Source organism: Dufourea novaeangliae, unplaced genomic scaffold (genome assembly GCF_001272555.1).
Source record: "Dufourea novaeangliae isolate 0120121106 unplaced genomic scaffold, ASM127255v1 scaffold48, whole genome shotgun sequence".
Classification (NCBI taxonomy): Eukaryota; Metazoa; Arthropoda; class Insecta; order Hymenoptera; family Halictidae; genus Dufourea; species Dufourea novaeangliae.
In genome coordinates, this window is record NW_015373938.1 from 1,574,729 (window position 1) to 1,594,794 (window position 20,066).

The 20,066-nt window shown below is 33.1% G+C and overlaps 1 protein-coding gene across 3 annotated transcripts in view; it reads left to right on the plus strand.

Annotated features, from left to right (window-relative positions):
- LOC107185607 (NADPH--cytochrome P450 reductase) overlaps window positions 1-19,880 on the plus strand; it is a 30,471-nt gene extending 10,591 nt beyond the window's left edge. Inside the window, exons 1-11 of one of the 3 annotated variants that reach the window (XM_015573331.1) lie at window positions 4,060-4,249; window positions 10,030-10,238; window positions 12,656-12,848; window positions 13,182-13,331; window positions 15,568-15,692; window positions 16,602-16,790; window positions 16,862-17,100; window positions 17,212-17,543; window positions 17,732-17,993; window positions 18,667-18,895; window positions 18,989-19,880. In XM_015573331.1, the coding sequence (XP_015428817.1) occupies window positions 4,238-4,249; window positions 10,030-10,238; window positions 12,656-12,848; window positions 13,182-13,331; window positions 15,568-15,692; window positions 16,602-16,790; window positions 16,862-17,100; window positions 17,212-17,543; window positions 17,732-17,993; window positions 18,667-18,895; window positions 18,989-19,133 (2,085 nt within the window). In that variant the 5' untranslated portion in view covers window positions 4,060-4,237 and the 3' untranslated portion in view covers window positions 19,134-19,880. Of the gene's footprint in view, window positions 1-4,059; window positions 4,250-10,029; window positions 10,239-12,655; window positions 12,849-13,181; window positions 13,332-14,852; window positions 14,911-15,567; window positions 15,693-16,601; window positions 16,791-16,861; window positions 17,101-17,211; window positions 17,544-17,731; window positions 17,994-18,666; window positions 18,896-18,988 lie in introns of those variants that run through there. The other 2 variants (XM_015573332.1, XM_015573333.1) reach the window with 2 other exon arrangements.
- The last annotated feature ends 186 nt before the right edge of the window (window positions 19,881-20,066 follow it).

Below are 20,066 nucleotides of genomic sequence, written 5' to 3' on the forward strand. Positions count from 1 at the left end.
GATATATTGTATGCATCGATACTAAAAAAATAATCAATACGTATCGATAGTTTTGAATGTATCGTGTATATCGCTACTCCGAACCACTAATGCCAGAATGAAAGTTTGTAACGATTAAATTAGATTCTCCTCGTTGAAAATGAAAAAAACAGACATAAAAATAATTAAGCGAACCATCAGTGGACTACGGGTATTTATGCAAATTCAAATTCTCACGATCGAAAGAAAACGGAAATTAGTTAGAAATTGATTTCTTTTGTAAAAAGTAAAAAAATTCGTATCACACTTTATTATAGTTTTAATATTTTTCTCATCATTCACATCCTGTGGTGTGTTGTCATTCTGATTAGGCTTCGCAAACTGCAAAAATGATACGATAAAAGGTAATAATTAAAAGTAAACGGGTGATAGATTAATGAAGAAAAAACAAAGTAACAACGAAGTAGTATGTACAGTAATAGAATGACTTATACTTTTCTTATATTCGAGGGCCAATGGAACGAACGACACTCGTAAAACGCGTTTTCGTTATAAACGTAAGTGGATAGTACCTTAACCGATACTTATGTAATGTGAAACCGTTTTCAAACGACGCAACAATTTGCTTTCCGCGTTATGCAAGTTACGTGTATCTAAATACATAGTATATTTCTCATATGAGTATATATAATACATATTTCTTGACGTAGCAGTTTTGTAATGTAGTCGTGGAAACGATATAGTGTGCCACAAGTTATACTTCTGACAAGCCCCGAGTATTTATGTAACAGATTGTAAGATATAGTTAACCAGGGTCGTTCCAGACGGGGGTGCAAAAGGTGCCCCCGCACCTGGGGGGCCAAACTAAGGAGCGGCCGCAGATCGTTTATTATATGTAAAACTTGGACTAGTAAGAATAATAATCATAAGTTTTTTGATGATTATGCAAACTTTAGACCAACAAAATTTAATCAAATTAATTGTATATGTAATCTTTATAACAGTACTCGTATAGAAGGAACTATCTTTTTGGACAGCCCAAAATAACATATGACATTTAGCCATATTTAGTGGATTAAATTCCTATAGGTAGTTAATGATCGCTATTTATTAACCATAACATCATTATTACAAACTTTATGCGTTAGTTTCGTACTTATATGTGGAATAAAATATTCATTTTAAATAAGACCATCCATTTTTTAAGAATCTTTGGTTCATTTTATGAAAATAAGAAATATTTTATATATATATATAAACACTGCATATTAAATTTTTAATTGAATAATATTAAATTACTAAGGGCGGCGATATTGTTTTCGCAACCGGGCGGCCAACAACCCAGGAACGGCCCTGTAGTTAGCCTTGTCACATTCACGTGACCAACAAGTAACACTGAAAACTCGTTTATCAATAAGCATCGGTGTTTTTTTTTAAATTTAAAATTGAAAAAAAGAAGATGTTAAACAATGAATATAATCATTTTTCTTGAATAGTTCCCAACAGTGTAAAAACAGCAATTCTAGCTTATCATACTAGATAATCGCTTGTTAATATATGAATAGCTATACTATTATGTCTAAAAAAAACTCGCATGTTTTTTAGAAAGTTGAAACTACACACATACACAATCTCTCAAGCATTTCCACTTTTTTCTGTAATCCAGAAGCATAAGATCAACAATATAGGTAATTATAAATGTCAAAAAAAAAACGAACACAGAGAAAAGTAAACAATAAAAATTAATTTTAACGGTTATAACGGTGCAAAATATTTCTGCATTAATAATATCAACCGGAAAGATTACCTAATCTGAATGCAAGTATTTGTCATTATTCTGGTTAACCTAATGTCTTTGTTACAACCATCGTAATAGCTGTATAACTAACACGAACACTAGCTTTGTAGACGTTTAGAATTAACACAAACGTATAAACCACACTATATCACGTTCAGGATCTGTAACAGTAAGTCCAGGTCAGTGACATCCGACTGTATAATGCACAGCTGTTTATCGAATCGTAGGTTTATGAGTTAGTAGCGTATCACTGTCGATCCTGTTTGGGGCGCTTATTCTATAGGCAGGGACTGGACTGCGGATGTTCATGCAAATGTACATTTTTATGGACTAGTTTATAAAAAATGGAATCCATGAAGAATTTGTTCTTACTGCTGAAAACTTTACTTTTGTAAAGTTCTGAAGAAATTATTTTATTTAAATTAAGATTCAATGTATCAAAATGAAAACGAGTAATTTATTTTCCAAGTAATATTTATTTATTATTAGAAAATATACATAAAAAAAAACTTATAAATTCGAATCCTATGAAAACAAGATTACTTTCGGTCAAAATGAATGCAGCTTGAGAAAACGAATCTTTCAGATGGGACTGACGTCGCGATTGCTTGGTGTATTTAGCTTTTTTAAAGCAGCTTTCCTCTTTGTAAAAATTATCGACATTTTCACATAAATTATCAATTACTGTAATGATTAGTTGTCAAACTATTGTTCAAAAAACAGCGATATATTGTTAGGCAAATATCGATACATTGTACAGAATATATGAACTTTGCCTCTGGAAAACCTTTATCTTTGGTTGAAGCTTATATTTATGTAAAGTACATACCTGTTGTACAGAGTTTAACGGTACCAATTTTGAATTTAGGAATCGTTTCTCTAAAAAGTTAAGGCGTAAAAATTTTCGAAATATTGATACATTTTCTAACATTTATTGTGATAGTTACGGTAGTTGTTGCATATGATTGGTTGTGGAAAGGATAGGGCATGAGATAGGAGTAAAGTTCATCTTTCACGTTTATATTTGTAAACACAGTGGTTAAGTTGGTTAGACTTAAGGTATAGGTCTGTATATACGTGAAAGTCATTTTTGCTTAATAACTTTTTAATGGATAAATTCCTAAACACAAAATTGATATTTTTGCATGTTTTTTGATACGTATTTTCGAGCGATATAAATGTACAGTGACAAACGATTTCCCACAGCAAAAGTTTACCCCATATAATTACAATAAATGGCGCCCATCACTAATCCTGCTCCTTTTCAAAGTCGGTAAGAGAGGGTCCTCCGGGTGAAAGATTCACACGAGTTCGCTGCCATCTGTAGGACCTGTACCCCCTTTCGTTGACCTTGGTCGAGACGTCAGCCACTTCGGTTCAAAACAAATACTTCCCGCCACGTTTATGACCCTCGTTTACGCCCTCGTTATATCGTAACTAGTGACCATCGACTAAATTAAACTGTCGACTAATGACTATTTAGTCGCAACATACTATCAATTATTTAGTCGACTGAAATTTTGCTTCATAGGTTATGTATAGATTATGTCATCAACTCTTCAGCACCATTGGTGTATTTACCTTTTGGAAATGTATTAGTTCATAGATAAAATTTCAAAAATATAAGTGGTAAACAAGTTTTTTTAAACAATTACTAATATTTGATTTTTTGTAAGCTATTTAATATTGGCACTTAAAAAATTAACTGCTTTAAGTTTTGTATGAAAATCAGTTAGGTTATAAGCAATAATTTGCACAGTTCCAAATAATCAAAATCCAGTCAATAGCGATCAATAGCTCGATAGTTCGAGCGAATCGCTTGAAGCGACTAATATTAATCGACTGAAGTAGTCGCTTCAAGCGACTAAATTTAGTCGACTGAAAGTAGTCGCTTCAAGCGACTAATATTAGTCGCCTGAAGTTAGTCGCTTCAAGCGACTAAATTAGTCGACGATTTAAAAAAATAGTCGACTGAAAGTAGTCGTTGGTTACTATCGACTTAGTCGATAGTTTTTAGTTGATGGTGCCCATCACTAATCGTAACAGTCGCGATCGATGTGCGTCCGACCGTATGTACATCGTAAGTAAATTCGATATATGTATATTACATACGTGCGTATGCGTCGCGTGGTTATGGATACACCGTCGTCGCGGAGAAGCTCGTGTGAACGCATACACAGTGATGACTTGCTGGTTTTTCGTTCTCATCGTGACGATTGTGACGATATACGTGCGCGGCCTGTGAGTTTCGTCGTCGATCGCCTCGGACAGAATGCCGCGGGAACCAGCCGCCAGTGGAACGCCAGTGTCTGTCCTGCTCGCGTAAATTCCGTAATAAGTAGGTGCCGAACGGAATTCGGTACGTGAATTCGTAAACGGTGGAAAGATCAAAATCGGAATTTCATCTTCTTCGTTGGACCAACCGTCGTTGGATCCACCTAGTCACTTGCCCGTCACAAAATGGATCTACCGGTAAGGGACGAACTATGTATCTGACATAATTAGACAAGCGGTGAAAGTTAATCGATTGGAAATCGACAGACGAGAGGTTTTCGGTTAACCGGTCGGAAAAATTGACTTCGGTGATCTCGAAGCGGTGTGTTGCACGATCCAATTCATTTAAATCGATACACTTTTGGAAAGCATAATACGTTGTGCCGAAAGTAAACTAGGATTATGGTTTTTCTTTTCTTTTTTTAACAATGAGAATGAAGAGTGGTTTAATTTTTTGAGGGAATATCGTGGTATCTGGACAGCTGACAAAATTGTGTTTTAGAGGTTCTTAGGTTAGTAATTAAATTATTGCCGTTCGAAAGTGAGGGGAATGTCAATTGGAGAGAGTTAGAAATTGGACTTACTTTCTTTTGCTTCAAATTTTTGTCTGAAAATTTTATATTTATTATTTTTGAATTGTCATAGATTGCTGATGCGTTGCATTTCCAAATCTAGTCGAATAAGAATACTATAAAGATTGTGTGACATAACATCTATACTTTCAAAAAGGGATAAATATGTGGCTCTGTAATAGCACAATTCGTAATTTAAATTACAAATGTCATAGTGGTACGCATAGGGTAAACCCAATATGGTGATTCGTTAGTATTATAAAAAAATAAATTATTCAATATTTATATTCAGTGTCGATGGGAAGCAATATCGAAAAATGCCATTCTTCTTCTTTTTTTATCGAAGAGAGAATAATTTAAGTACTTCGATAGTCTAACCGGTAGTGTATATTAATATCTATTTACAATACATTTAGAAGTGCATTAGAATGAAAATCTATATATCCTTATCACGAGAATACATTTACATAATATATGATTCTTTGGAATCAAGTATCATCACTAAGAAATAGACTTACAAATGATCTAACTGCACGCATTGTGATACATTACTACCATTTAATACTTCAATTTTGTGCCCTTCAATTTTTATCGAAATCCTTTGCTTTTCTTCTGTTCAATTAAACTTTCAGTGATTTTTTAAAAACTGTGAAAAATAATTTTTTTTTTTGTATTTCAATTATTTTTTTCTGAAAGTTTTCAATTTTGACTGTATTTGTGGAACTACAGTTTGTCTACACGTTTTTGTTTTGTTTATAAAAAACTTAAAATTTATTTTTTATCGTAGGGCAGTTCTTCGTGCTTTATATGTATACCTATACCCTTATTCGTGTGAACTCTTTGTCTTTCGGTTGGTTCGTAGATGAATTTATAATCCGTTAAATCGATACATCGTTTGACACGTGCACCTGATAAATTTTATCGGTTGAATCACAAGACTCGAAAACACTCGTCACACTTGATATTGAGTTTTCATTCATGATATATCGGATACGTATTGGAAATCAGTAAACAAACTCAAATATTTGCATTTTTGGTTAAAACGTGAGAAAAAAACGTCTGTCTGCGATTAATGTTTTTACAATATAAACATCTGATGGTAAAAATATGTGTTTACGCCTGTAACGTCAAAATTAAACAAAGAAAAGTGAGATGCGACAATCATATCGTTGCAATGACGCAGGAATATTTTCTGCTGCAATTTTTCCAAAACGAGTCAAGTGATATTAAAGGGAACAGCTAAATAAAACAAATAAGTAGTAAACATATAAAATCATGTAGGGTAAACGCACGAATGAATGAATACTTAAGAGACTTTTTAACTATTAAAGTCGAATTATAAATGATAATAATATTAATAAATATTCGGCACATAAATATTCGATCAGTTAATATCTACATCTTTTTTATAACGTATAGATTTTAATTTGAAAATTCTAACAAATGGCGCGAAAATTGTTTGAATACGATACAAGGAATTGAAAATAATCAATATTTAATCATTTGGTTATTTTAATAACTTAATTATGTTTTTATATACGATGTTCATTTAGCGGTATGTGTTTCTTTACTGGTGCATCCACCCTAATATTGAATAAATTAACAAAAAACAAACAGGAAATACATTTTATTTCACTGCTTTACCTAAATATATTACCAAGAAATATATGCTAATAAAATTTTTTAGTAATTTCATTCATTTATAGATATAATTATTTTTTTCGTAGCATCGATAATATTATTACTTCTTTTTTGCTTTTTACCATTTCCTACGTTTTCCATTCTTTTCAATGGTTTTTCGTTCTCAACGGGTAATTGAATCACTGAATTTTTGTTTTTAGCAAACATGTCACGAACGATAATGAATATCGATCGGTTTCCAATCGTACTCGGTTGGATTCACCCGAAACGTCTGGTTGTATTCGCGCCACGCACGTGATAATGACTTTCCGTGACTCCTCTTATCGCGTATATCGTTTAATGCCACCTACTCGCTTACGTACATATGCACGTTCACCGACGTCGATCGGTCGCCCTTCGTCGACCGACTACGTAGTTCTCAATTACATCATAATTTACTAGCACTGAATTACGTAATACAATTGAATCCTTGTGTTGTTAAGTCATCTTCCCATTGAAACGACACACGTACATAATCCCCCGGGGGAAATAACACCAACGATCACACGCCGAGTCCCAGTAACTCGCGGAAAATTAATTATTCTAGATCATTGTAACCCTTCACGGTCCAATCCGGTCACGTCCGGTCACGTGGGAATTCATTATTTATTTAAACTTCACGAATGCCTATATTTTTACATAGATTCTCCGATTTTGCATAGAGTACCCGTGGTATGACCTTTTGAATATTGCTGCGTTGTGATACGCGCGCCGTTCGAGAGTCAGGGCGTGTTTCCAGTTTCAGTAAATCCTTTTCGGCTTCCACTAGGGGAAAAAGTGGCGTAAGAGAATGGTCTCCTACCACTTGGTAAATTGATTTCAAGTACTAAAATAAGTGTTAAATCGAATGTTAATTTGACATATATTTCAATAATTCTCGATACCAAATAGCAAGAGGTCCTTCCCTACGCCATTTTTTCCCCTAGTGGAAGCCGAGTTTGCTCCTAAGTGTACACCCACAAGCAACCTCGGCTTCCACTAGGGAAAAAAGCGGTGTAGAATAAACGTTTCTTATTACTTGGTAAATTTAATTAAAATACCGAAATAAATGTTAAATTGAATGTTAATTTGATATAAATTTCAATAATTCCCGAGACCAAGTGATAGAAGACCCGTCTCCTTACACTGATTTTTCCCCTAGTGGAAACCGAGTTTGCTCCTAAGTGTACATACATACTAATAATGGCGATAGATTTGAATTGTATTGATGCGTATTGACATCCAGAGTATCAATACACAAATGTATATCGGGAATCAAATATCGATACTATCGGTAATCGATACTTGTAATTAAATTAGAAGTAATAAAATCAAAGAATGAAAATAAATCATTTGTTTATTCAGATATTTCCTAAGACAGATACTCAGGTAATAGTAGGAAAATCGCAAATGATCAGTTTTTCTTACAACCTGCTACGTTGTGTCAAACGCAGCGACTGTGTCGAAATTTCGAAATTTGTGGGTTTAGTATCGATACTGGAATATATCGTCACATTACCTCCTAAATAGCTGTGTTGCTATTAGGGAGGCATATTCGAAATATCGATACTGTATCGCCAATCACTAACACGTGCCTGGCTATATACTAATAGTAATAACGTAATAAAGAAAACATGAACCGGAAAACATATCTGACTTGCTTTCATTTTGCAATAATTAAGTCTTAAAGTTAGAATGAGCTTTCAGAACGGGGTTTAGCTTAAGGCGCGTCCTCGCTGGTACGATTTTTCCTACGCTACAAAGCCGTACATTTCCGGTATATTGAAACGTTTAAAAATATGTCAGTACTGACGCAAAGCCGTATATCCGTTCCACGCGCAGCTAGTGATGGGCATAATCGACTAGGTCGATAGTAACCAACGACTACTTTCAGTCGACTAATTTAGTCGCTTGAAGCGACTGACTCGAACTATCGAGCTATCGATCGCTATTGACTGAATCTTCATTATTTTCTTCGCGATGCAAACCAATTGTAATTTTTCCATATATTCTTTTATGCATTACCTTGTAAACTAATTGTTTAAACTTCTCCGAAAAAGTCAGATCGTTAATTTTAAAAACTTCATTTAATTGTGTAGAGTGCACGAATACTTTCGTGCCTCTTTTATATTAATAAGATATTTTTAAGATTAGTAAGAAAGAAGACGAACCAACTAGAACGTATTATCTCAGAATTCGACTGTCACTTGATGACATAATCTATACATAACCTATAAAGCAAAATTTTAGTCGACTAAATAGTCATTACTCGATAGTTTAATTTAGTCGATGGTGCCCATCACTACGCGCAGCAAAAGCCACGGCAATGTGATCACAATACACATTTGAATCGGTCATTGGCTTCTACGTGTCACTGTTCCCCAACAAGTGACGAACTCGAAACGGTTACAAATAATCTGTAAATATAGCGAGCAAATAAGGTTATGATTGGGCTAGGACGGAATAGGGTCTTGTCCGTGAACCACGTGTTATTCTAGGCGGGAATCTGTTAGTAGATCACTTGGAACAGCTGATTATGACGCATTCCTTGGACTCGTGCTGTGACAGTGTAAGTGAGCGATGCTGAAACGTACGAACATTTCGATTTTGTCTAGTTTTATAGCAACTAAATTGTAGGGGATACAAAAAACAATGTATTAAGACTTTTTTTTCTTACGTTTCTGCTCACTGATAAACCTGTGAAATTACAATACAAAACCTTACTATTGTTAGTATAGTGTAAACAAGTGAAAACGTTTTATAAATTTCAAGGCTTTATTATTAGAAAATAATAACAGATCAGATATAGTATTAATTTAAAAAAAATATGCAATATGGTATTCTGTGAATGAAAGTTGAATGTCAGTGTCGTTTTTTTAATTTAGAATGTTTTTAAACGTGTCAAATATTTTACTGAAAGCTTATACAGAGGTTTCATAAACGTCGACACAGTCAATAAATAAGTAATCTACGTAATTGTAAAAAAAAACAATCTTTTTCTCTGAAAGTCTGGACAACTTTACAAGAATCGCTTCAAGTTGTAATCAAAATTCTTTTGCTTTCCATTGCACGATGCATACAATGGTCGCGTTTTTAAAAGGCTGTTTCTTATCACAGCTATTCCGAATACTGATTACGATTTTATATTAATGTTGGTTATCTAAAGGATGTTTCACAATGTCTGGCATTCAGAGTGCAGAACAATACACGAAGTGCATGTTAACCTTCGATCGCCCGATATCTGATCATTTTTGACACATTTTTACAGTTCCAGTGTATTAATAATAAATAACGGGTATAGAGACGTGGAAGAAAACTTGTCTAGAAAATGTATCCTTTACGTAAAAGTAATATTTTATGTACACTGTGTATATAAATAAAATAGCTAACCAAACACATATTTTCAAACACGTTCCACTTATTTCTGTATTAGAAACAGAAAATTATGCGTATTGTTCAGAAAATTAGGTCTTACATATACTTTAAATGTTGATATAATAAAAAGAACGCAAACTGCATTATACACTCAGGTAGGAGAATTTTCATGAATATTGGTTTTGAGTAGTTTAAGATGCGTCCCCATTCCCGCGATGATGTAAACGCACCTTTAGCATACATACAGACAATATATGTTCCGCGAACCATTTGATAAATTTATGCGATACCAAAACAGGTCAAGGTACTCATGCAAGGAATGAACTAAAAAAATAAAACAATGCTTACGAATCATATTGTCTTCTGTTACAGACTGTAAGCGCATCACAACCTAAAGCAGTAAGAATGACAGGTTCTCCAGTGCTGGAGAACGAAGACAAGGTTGAGGTTCTCGATGAACCCCTTTTCAGCACCCTCGATATTATTCTTCTAAGCGCACTTCTATTAGCGGCATTATGGTGGTTAATGCGACGGAACAAACAGGAGGAGTACACGGCTGTGACGAAATCTTATTCCATACAGTAAGTTTCGTACTAGTCATGGCGATACATTTGAATTGTATTAATATGTATCGATACCCAGAGTATCGATGCACACATGTATATCGAGAATAAAATATCCGATATTATCGGTATCGATACTTGCAATTAAATTAGAAGTAATAACATCGAAAAATGAAAATGAATCATTTTTTTAAGTGGATATTTATTAAGGTAAATTCTCAGGTAATAGCGTGGAAAAGAAATCGACCAATCGCAAACTTTGTGGGAAGCTCACGATTGGTCCGTTTTCCTTACGACCTGTTAATTTACGGCAAACACTGCGATTGTATCGAAATTTCGATGTTTATGGGTTAAGTATCGATATTGAAATATATCGTCGCATTAAATATCGATAGAAAATGTTGATATTCGAAATATTGATACTGTATCGCCCATTATTATTTCGTACTTGACACGGAACAATCACAGTTTTCTAACACGTTCAGACTGGTTGAGGTCAAAACAATATACAGGATGTCCTGTGATAAAATGGACACGCCCATGTAGCATATTTGACAGATCACATTCTGAGCTAAAAAGGTTAAAGAGACAGCTCAGCTCTCTGTCCGAATTTATGAAAAAGTTATAGCAGAAGTAAAATACTCCAGGCATTTTTTTGTAGCACGCAATTGTCCTTTTCTTTATTTACTAATATACTGGTACACTTCTCTTGGCTACTTGATGGATCCTTGCTCTGTAAAGTGTATTCCAGACGCGTTACAATTGGCGCCGCAAGGCCACGCTTCCTCGTTGCGCAGCAAAGCCGTGGCAATGGAAACGCAATTGAGTCTATTAAGTTAGAACGCTCCAACTCTCAGATACCATACTAGTACGAATTTAGTACCAGCGAAACATAGTTTTATCTGCAACATTCTATCTGGGTAGCATAACGGTTTCAAATTTTCATGGTTAAAAAATTATTTCTCTCTTTTGCAATTACTATTACCATTGCATTTCTGAGGAAATTTTATCCTAAATACTATTTTATGAGTTCAATTTGCTTTTAACAAGGAGAGATCCCCAGGTGTAATGTTGATTATTTAATGAGGTTTAGCACAGTTATAGAGCTTGGAATTCTGAAACCAATGATATTAATTCCAGCCGCATATGTCCATTAGTTTACGAAATATTTCATGTTCAGTGCTGAGGAGCCGTCGAACACTCATTGAGGATTTACTGTAGTGTGGTGTTCACGTATGCTGAGGTGAGATCCACTTCCTCCACCCTATATCGTTGTTGTTGTGGGGATCATAACCCCAATTCTGTGTCTCATAGATTTTTTTTCGTTTTCGCATAGCTTTAGTCCCCCTTAGCTCATTATAAGTGGTCAAGTCGTATATATTTAAGAGACTCCATCCTCCTGTGGATATGATGGTAGATTTGATGATTCTTCTGTGGATCTAATGGTAGATTTAATGACCCTCCTCTGGATCTGATGATAGATTTAATGATCGTCTGATCCTCTGATCCTGATGGCCCTGTGCTATTTGACTTTGGAAGGATTTATAACAGGATTATAAGCGAACCTGGTAATGGCAGATAACCACCCTGGATCATTGACCAATGTAGTCTTGTTTATTTGAAACATATGAATAAAACTTAGATATAGCGAGCAGCCTAATGTATTTCTCGTTTTTTACAACTTTTTAATGAATTGAAATAGACCCATAATGCATAGTCACTAATCAAGATATAGCACGTTCGTTAAATTAACACCCTAAGTACATAGTACTATTTGAGGTGAGACATAACCATGTCAAACACTTCTCCTTAGAGTAGTGTTCAGACCTGTGAACAGCATTCTAGTTTAGCGTTCCACGCAATGAACAGAGAAAACTTTATTTTCCAATGGGACTAACTGGGACTACATTACAGTAAAGATGTTTCCTGTAACCTTCACTATGTATATGACTTGTTAAATATGCCAAAGAAGTATGTCTTTTTCACGACTGAACATCCTGTATAATGTACTGTCCCAAGGGAACTGCACAGTACAATACATTTTATAGAAGAGATATACTGTGTTAAGGTACTAATGGTACATAGCTAGAATCATACAAATATTCCCAATTTTGAATGACAGCCAGATTTGTTATTTACTCTTGTCGCGTCACTTTGAGTGATGTGGTATATATGTATACACAGTGTGCATTAACTACACTGCAGATAATAAATCTGGAGCACCTTATGGTCTTTGTATAAATTAAAATATTTTTCTTCCATTAAAGCTATTTTATATTAGGGGGAATTTCCTTGGGTTGATACAGAAGAAATTGTTTTTAACTTGTCAAACGTTTTTGATAGTACTATCTATATGTGGAATTTAAACTAAGTTGGTGACCAGATTATAGTATCACAGGGGGCTATTTTTCATAAAAAAAATTTGTTTGTTAAAGGCCAACGTTGTTCCCCACAGTAACGCCGTCAGAAAATTCATTCATTAAAAAACTAAAGACTTCTGGAAGGAGTCTGGTAGTATTCTATGGCAGTCAGACCGGAACTGCAGAAGAATTCGCGGGTCGATTGGCTAAAGAGGGCATCCGTTATAAACTGAAAGGCATGGTAGCCGATCCTGAAGAATGTGATATGGTAAAAATCTAAAAAAAAATCAATTTCATTTATTTTTGTTTAATCTTTATTTAATCGAAAATACAATTTATTTTTATTTTAAAATTCAAACTGATTAGGTGAAATACTCGTATGCGTGTACAGTTTGGTCACACTAGACCATCAATTATTCCTACTTACATATGTACATAAACAAATGATACTAAAGTATTTCTAATACATATTTATAAATGAATCGAAAAATTAAATATCTGGGTCATTATATTAAATGATTAAAGTGTACGAATAAGACAAAGAAAGAGTTTCTTCAATATTTCAAATTATTGATTTACGAATTGTAATTTATCGAAACAGGAAGAGCTGTTAAATCTAAAATCAATACCAAATAGTTTGGCAGTATTCTGTTTAGCAACGTATGGAGAAGGTGATCCTACAGATAATGCTATGGAGTTTGTCGATTGGCTAAAAAATGGCGATGCTGACCTCAATGGATTGAATTATGCTGTATGTATTATTTCTGTTTTCTACTTTATGCATGTTAAAAAATCAAAAAATGTCTAGTATATCGCGGAAATTAAGAAACTTGTTGTGTTCATGCTTCTTACATAAGCATTTCATAAATTAAATTGTATGTTTCATAAATAACCACAAATAACACCTTATATACACATAATGTGGAGGTTGAACTCAAAATTTGCTTTACACATGTTACTTTAGGTATTATTAAAGTGCATCTACTTATCAAATTATGCTAATAAAAGAATGAGAAAACACATAGACATATTATCAGATGAAGTCATAGTACAATTTCTATATATTACTTATCATGGATTTCAACTTGTGTAATCAGTTATATCTATTACTTGTTGTTACAGAATTTTTTTTATTTCATTAAAAATTTAATTATCTTAATATATTATTGCTTGCCATTATATTTAGTCCTTGGATCTTGCTAAACATTTCTTGTGTCACTAGTCTTATCATACATGTATATTTCAAACCCACATATTAGATAATTTTTTGTATCACTGGCCTTATCATATACATTTTAAACCCATGGTTTAGATAAATTAGAGTGCTGAATCGTCGATGACAAAGAATTCAGAATTTCTCTTGGTCAAAATATTGACAATACTATACTTTTTTATCAAAATAATACTTATTAATTTTGAACTAATAATTATAGTACAGTGTATTCTTTATTCTCTTTTTATACAATTTCTTCTGATCTAATATTTAAAAAAAGGCATTCTTAAACATATTCATTTGAATTTTAGTTCTAATAAGAAATAGTCGTACTGCATTTTGAAAGAAATTGCTTTTAATTTTGAAAATCAAATTCTCAGAATTTGCATTTATAGGGAATTCTCCTCAATAGTACATTATCTCATTTTATAAAGAAAATTTTGAAAGTTTATCGTATTCTTGTAACTAAATTTGAGATCGAGAACCAACCTTTTATTTTTTAATGTACACAGTTTTTTCGGGCCCGTATCTTAAAAGCCCGTATATTTAAAGATTTAAAAAACTATTGCATTCAACGATTATTTATTATTACACTCTGAAAATTATACGTTTTAGATATTATTTACATCTAAAATAGTTGCTACAATTATAATTCCAAGCAAATGATGTTTTTAAATTGTGGTATTTTAGAGGAAACGTTGACTTACTCTTTGGGACAGTTGTGTATGATGAATTTAAACAGTGTTAAACCGTTCATTTTTGGAAATATTTAAATCTTTATACGACGAGAATATTTCCATCGCGTAGCATTTCAGTCATACGGATGTAACGTTACGTAAGCAATTCATGTATCGATCCACACGCACGTGTATAGTTGTATCGTGAGCAGTAACGTTTATCAAATGTAACCCCTTCCAAAAGTAACTACATAATTTTCGTGCTAACTGCCACAACAACAGTTATTTAACTACACTAAATAAAGTTCACATTGAGGAATATTTTAAGTATGAACTTTAAAAAATGCGATAAACTTTTACGAGTGATAATCAAACATTATAGGTACGATAGCGCTACCCGACGGCAGTTTGCGACATTAGTTTTGCCGCCAACATTTGAGGTACTTGTCGAGTGCTTTTTCGTGTGACTAATGTTGCAGTCATTTTAATCATTTTTCTTACTTAACTGCTGGATCATCTTTTATTAAAATTATCTTCTTTATGCTTCTTTATGGATTTAACCAAATACTGTTTATATTTACTCTTGTAAAATTATTTAGACATGTTTTTCTTTTATTGTTACTGTAATATTTTATTATAATTTTCTTATTTGCAGTTCTTTATATTTTTCGTATAGGTATCGATTAAATTTTGTTCACATAAACTTAGCTTTTTACAGTAACACTTAAATATTTAACATTCAGTTAGCATCCTAGACAATGTTGAAAAAGTGTTCAAGATTTAAGGATAAATAGTTTGAACCAAATAAAAGATACATAAAAAGCATAGATTTTTATGACGCAAGTAATTTGCATGGTTTCATTGTTCTATTGATTTGAATCTGCTAGATTTTTTTCTGTCAAAATTCTATACACATAACATATTGTGCGTCAATAATTGATGTACATAAATTATTATTGTTGTGTTTGTAAAATTCTTCATTTTTTATGTAATGTTTGAAATGTTGGCTTCTTTGATTATGCTGAAAAATTAGTTACATGAGATTGTAATAGTCACTTGCTATTCTTTATTTTCAACCGTTTTGTTCTACTTTGCAGGTGTTTGGACTCGGGAATAAAACATATGAACATTATAATGAAGTGGCATTATACGTTGATCATAGATTGGAACAACTCGGTGCTACACGTGTTATTGAACTTGGTTTGGGAGACGATGATGCCAAGTAAGTTACTATCATTGTCAGATAGATACAAGATTCACAAGGAATATACAAATTTTTTGTGTGTAATGTCTCACATGATTTCTGAGCTACATTTAAGGTGGTTTGTGTCAAATTCGAAAGACTAGATAATTAAATAAAATTCATACAGATTGTTTATTAGAACGAAATACACACAAAAAAAATTTGAGACTCTGTTGCCGACCAAATAAATAAGAAAAAGCCTGTGAATAATTGAGTCTTCAACACAGCTCTTATGGCAGTCTTGCAATTTCATACCAGAAGTATAATCTTTTCTATTCACAAAAATTAGAAGTGCTAACTAAAAACTAGGTACTGAAAGTATAAATCCTGAGCTTTCTGATAATGAACTAAATCTTGTACCATGCCGAACATTCCAGGAAGATATTTTACAATAAAGTCCAGGATGTGTAGGTTATTGGATGGTTATTGAGACTATGTGGAAGACTTGACAACGTTGCTGAAGTAGGGTCATACCCGTGAAATACAAATACATTTAAAACATATTTTATTTATTTGGTGTTTTAGTGAATTCTAAGTTTCTAAGCTATAATGCACGAGAATATAATTAACTTTACATATAAGAATATTGAATATTAACTACGCGTGAAAACTGAACACGCACCATGTATATAGATATGCGTGCAAACACAACGTTGCCAAACATACCAGAAACGAGCACAGTGGAGTCGTACGACTAATCAAAATATATTTTTTATTTACAATATGATGAATTATCAATGAAAATGTTGAATTTCATAAATGTAATTTTTATACATTATTAAAATATATTAGCGGGTGTTTAATACCAATTATTAATATGATGCTTTATTGACTAGAGAGTCAGGTACGAACCACATAAACGTCCATACCGAACATTCACCATTTCAGTATAGAAGATGATTTCATCACATGGAAGGACAAGTTTTGGCCAGCAGTTTGTGACTTCTTTGGAATCGAAGGTGCAGGCGAAGATGTCAGCATCAGGCAGTACAAACTTACAGAGCACATTGATCTGCCAGTCGAACGTATCTACACTGGTGAAATAGCACGTCTTCATTCATTCAAGAATCAAAGAGCGTACGTTACTTTGATATTTTAGAAATCTGTAAACTTAACTTTCACAACACTCACAGTTAGTTTACTCATAGGCCATATGATGCAAAGAATCCATTCTTGGCACCACTTAAAGTTAATCTAGAACTTCATGGCCCAACATCAAGCAGATCCTGTATGCACATAGAGTTTGATATAGAAGGATCAAAGATGCGTTATGAAGCTGGTGATCATTTGGCAGTATATCCTGTAAATAATGCCGAATTAGTAAACAAAATTGGCGAGAAATGCGGCGTTGATTTAGATACCGTGTTTACACTTACAAACACGGATGGTAAGTTAATGTTTTCGTATAAACTCAAATTAACCTTTGCATACTGAATTTATTTTTAAATATAATGTCGTACGATGGTATATTTTCAATTTATCGTTTCTTCTATTACAGAGGAATCTACGAAGAAACATCCATTCCCTTGTCCCTGTTCTTATAGAACTGCCTTAACACATTACTTGGACATTACTAGTAATCCACGTACCCATATTCTTAAAGAATTGGCGGAATATTGCAGTGATCCACAAGACAAAGAAAAATTGAAATTAATGACATCGACCACCGCAGAGGGCAAAGCTGCTTATCAACAATGGATAGCTCAAGAGAATCGAAATATAGTGCACATTTTAGAAGATATTCCTAGTTTAAAGCCATCGTTGGATCATTTGTGCGAACTTCTGCCGAGATTGCAATGCCGTTATTATTCAATTTCTTCGTCGCCTAAGGTAAAGTAATGAAATGACGTTTAGATTTGAAATCGATGCTTTTCGTAGCGGTGACTACATTTGGAAAATATTCAATTCACACCGAAAGTCTCCTTTTTTTTTTCCTTACCTATTATTAAAGTATCACGAAGACAATTGTAATATCATGTTGATAATTTCTGTAATTTCTCCATGAACTTTTTGTTCAGCTGCACCCAACGTCTGTTCACATTACTGCAGTCGTGATAGAATATAAAACCCCGACCGGTAGAATTAATAAGGGTGTAACTACCAGCTGGTTGAAGGAGAAGCATCCGTCAGACCCACCGTGTTATGTTCCTATTTTTGTGAGGAAATCTCAGTTCCGGTTGCCAACTAGAACATCGACTCCAGTCGTTATGGTTGGACCAGGCACTGGTGTCGCGCCTTTCAGAGCATTTATTCAAGAACGTGATCTTGCTAAACGGGAAGGTAATAATGGCCACACCTGAACCTGCAGTCGTACTCATTTGTAAATGTTTAAAAGAAAGTAAAATTTACTATCTATATGGCAATTCGTTTACATTGAAAATCACTTGTTAAATGTTGTACACTTCTAATTTATTGAAATCTTTTTCTGGAAAATCTTCCTTTTTTTGTGTAAGACTTTTAACAATCGACATAACTTCCTTAAACACAATATTTTAAATACTTCCATGTACAGTTGGTCACAAAAGTATTCGAACACCCTTCAAAACAGAACTTTTTTAAAATTCGAAATGTATTTATTAAATTTTCATTACAGTCTCAAATAAAAAAGTTGTAAAAAGCAACCTTTACTATTTTCTTCGCGATTCTAACCAATTGCGACTTTTGCCAATTTTTTTTATACATCATTTAGTAAACTAATGTTCCCAACTTTACAAAAGAGTTCAAGTCACTTGGACCAATTTTGAAACAGTTATTCTGTTTTAAAGGGTCCAAGAATACTTTTGTGACGAACTGTACATAGCTCTGTCATGTATACATTTTTTTATTTTCGAACTTACAAGTAGAGAATTAACGAAACCTACAAACTCTGATAAATTAAAAAAATCTCAGAGGATTGTATAGAATGTTACATCGACCTATTATAATTTATGAAGAATTGTTTCTTTCTGTTTAGGTAAGGAAGTGGGTGACACAATTTTATACTTTGGATGTAGAAAGCAAGAGGAAGACTTTCTCTATAAAGAAGAACTCGAAGAGTACGTAAACAATGGTACTCTAATTTTGCACACTGCGTTCAGCAGAGAGCAAGATCAGAAAGTATATGTTACGCACCTGTTAGAAAAGAACAAAGAGGAATTATGGAGAGTTATTGGTGAGAAAAATGGACACATCTATGTCTGTGGGTTAGTATAACCATTCTTCGATAACATTAAATTCTCATAGCTTTCTTGGTTTTAAAATGAACATTTCTAAGAACCTGTTTTTTTTTCATTTAGTGATGCTAAAAATATGGCACGTGACGTTCATAATATCTTACTAAAAGTTGTGATGGAAAATGGAAAAATGTCGGAACTTGATGCCGCCACGTATATTAAGAAGATGGACTCCCAGAAACGTTATTCGAGTGACGTATGGAGTTGAATTTTGTTATTTATATTAATTTCACGGATATGTATAAGTATAAATTGCCTATTGAAACGTTTCGGATATGCCTTCATGAAAGGGCCTACTTATACCTTTCGTACGGATGTACGATATGCATGTAAAACATTTAAAAACGGTAAAGAGATAATTACAGACGTTAGAAACAATCATTCAAAACCTTTAATGTATTTATTGTTCGTAAATATTTAATGAATTTTGTATAAATATCAAGTTTTTCTTCTGTTCGAACACATTTTATTCTATAAATATTAACGTTTTTATGAGAATCAATACGGTGCAATAACGAATTTAAAAAGGTGACTGTAATTCATACAGTTATAAATAAAGCAATATAGTGATTCCCTAAAATGTTTATGGGAAATATTAATGGATACATTGATAAAATGATTTTGTGCTTGCACGGTGCACATGTAATAACATGTTCTATAAAAAGAACATTGGAAGATATTATTGAATAGTTTCATCAAACGCGCAGCAGAATTGTAACATTTTTTTTATCGAGATGGGGAGAAGAGCGGATAAGTTAATTAAACGGAAGAAATATTGTATTAATCGTGAAGAGCTAAGGCAAACAAATTTTATATGCTAGAAGCAATTGTATAAAAATTGTTATACATAATAAGTCTTTTACATTGTGTCTGGGATGGTAACAGAGTTGTATTGATTTATGCATATGTTACATGGTAAAAGTATACAGTAAATGTGTACACATACTGATTGCAATCCGGTAAGAATCATTAATAAATATATAATGCATAAAATTTCGTAGAGAATAAATTTTTATTTTATTCAAAATATACATATAATGAATAACAACTAAGTTATACAATAATGATTATGTTATGACGTAACAGTAAAGAAAGAACTTTATTAAAATGAATGATGAGATATTAAAGGTGAATTACTTCA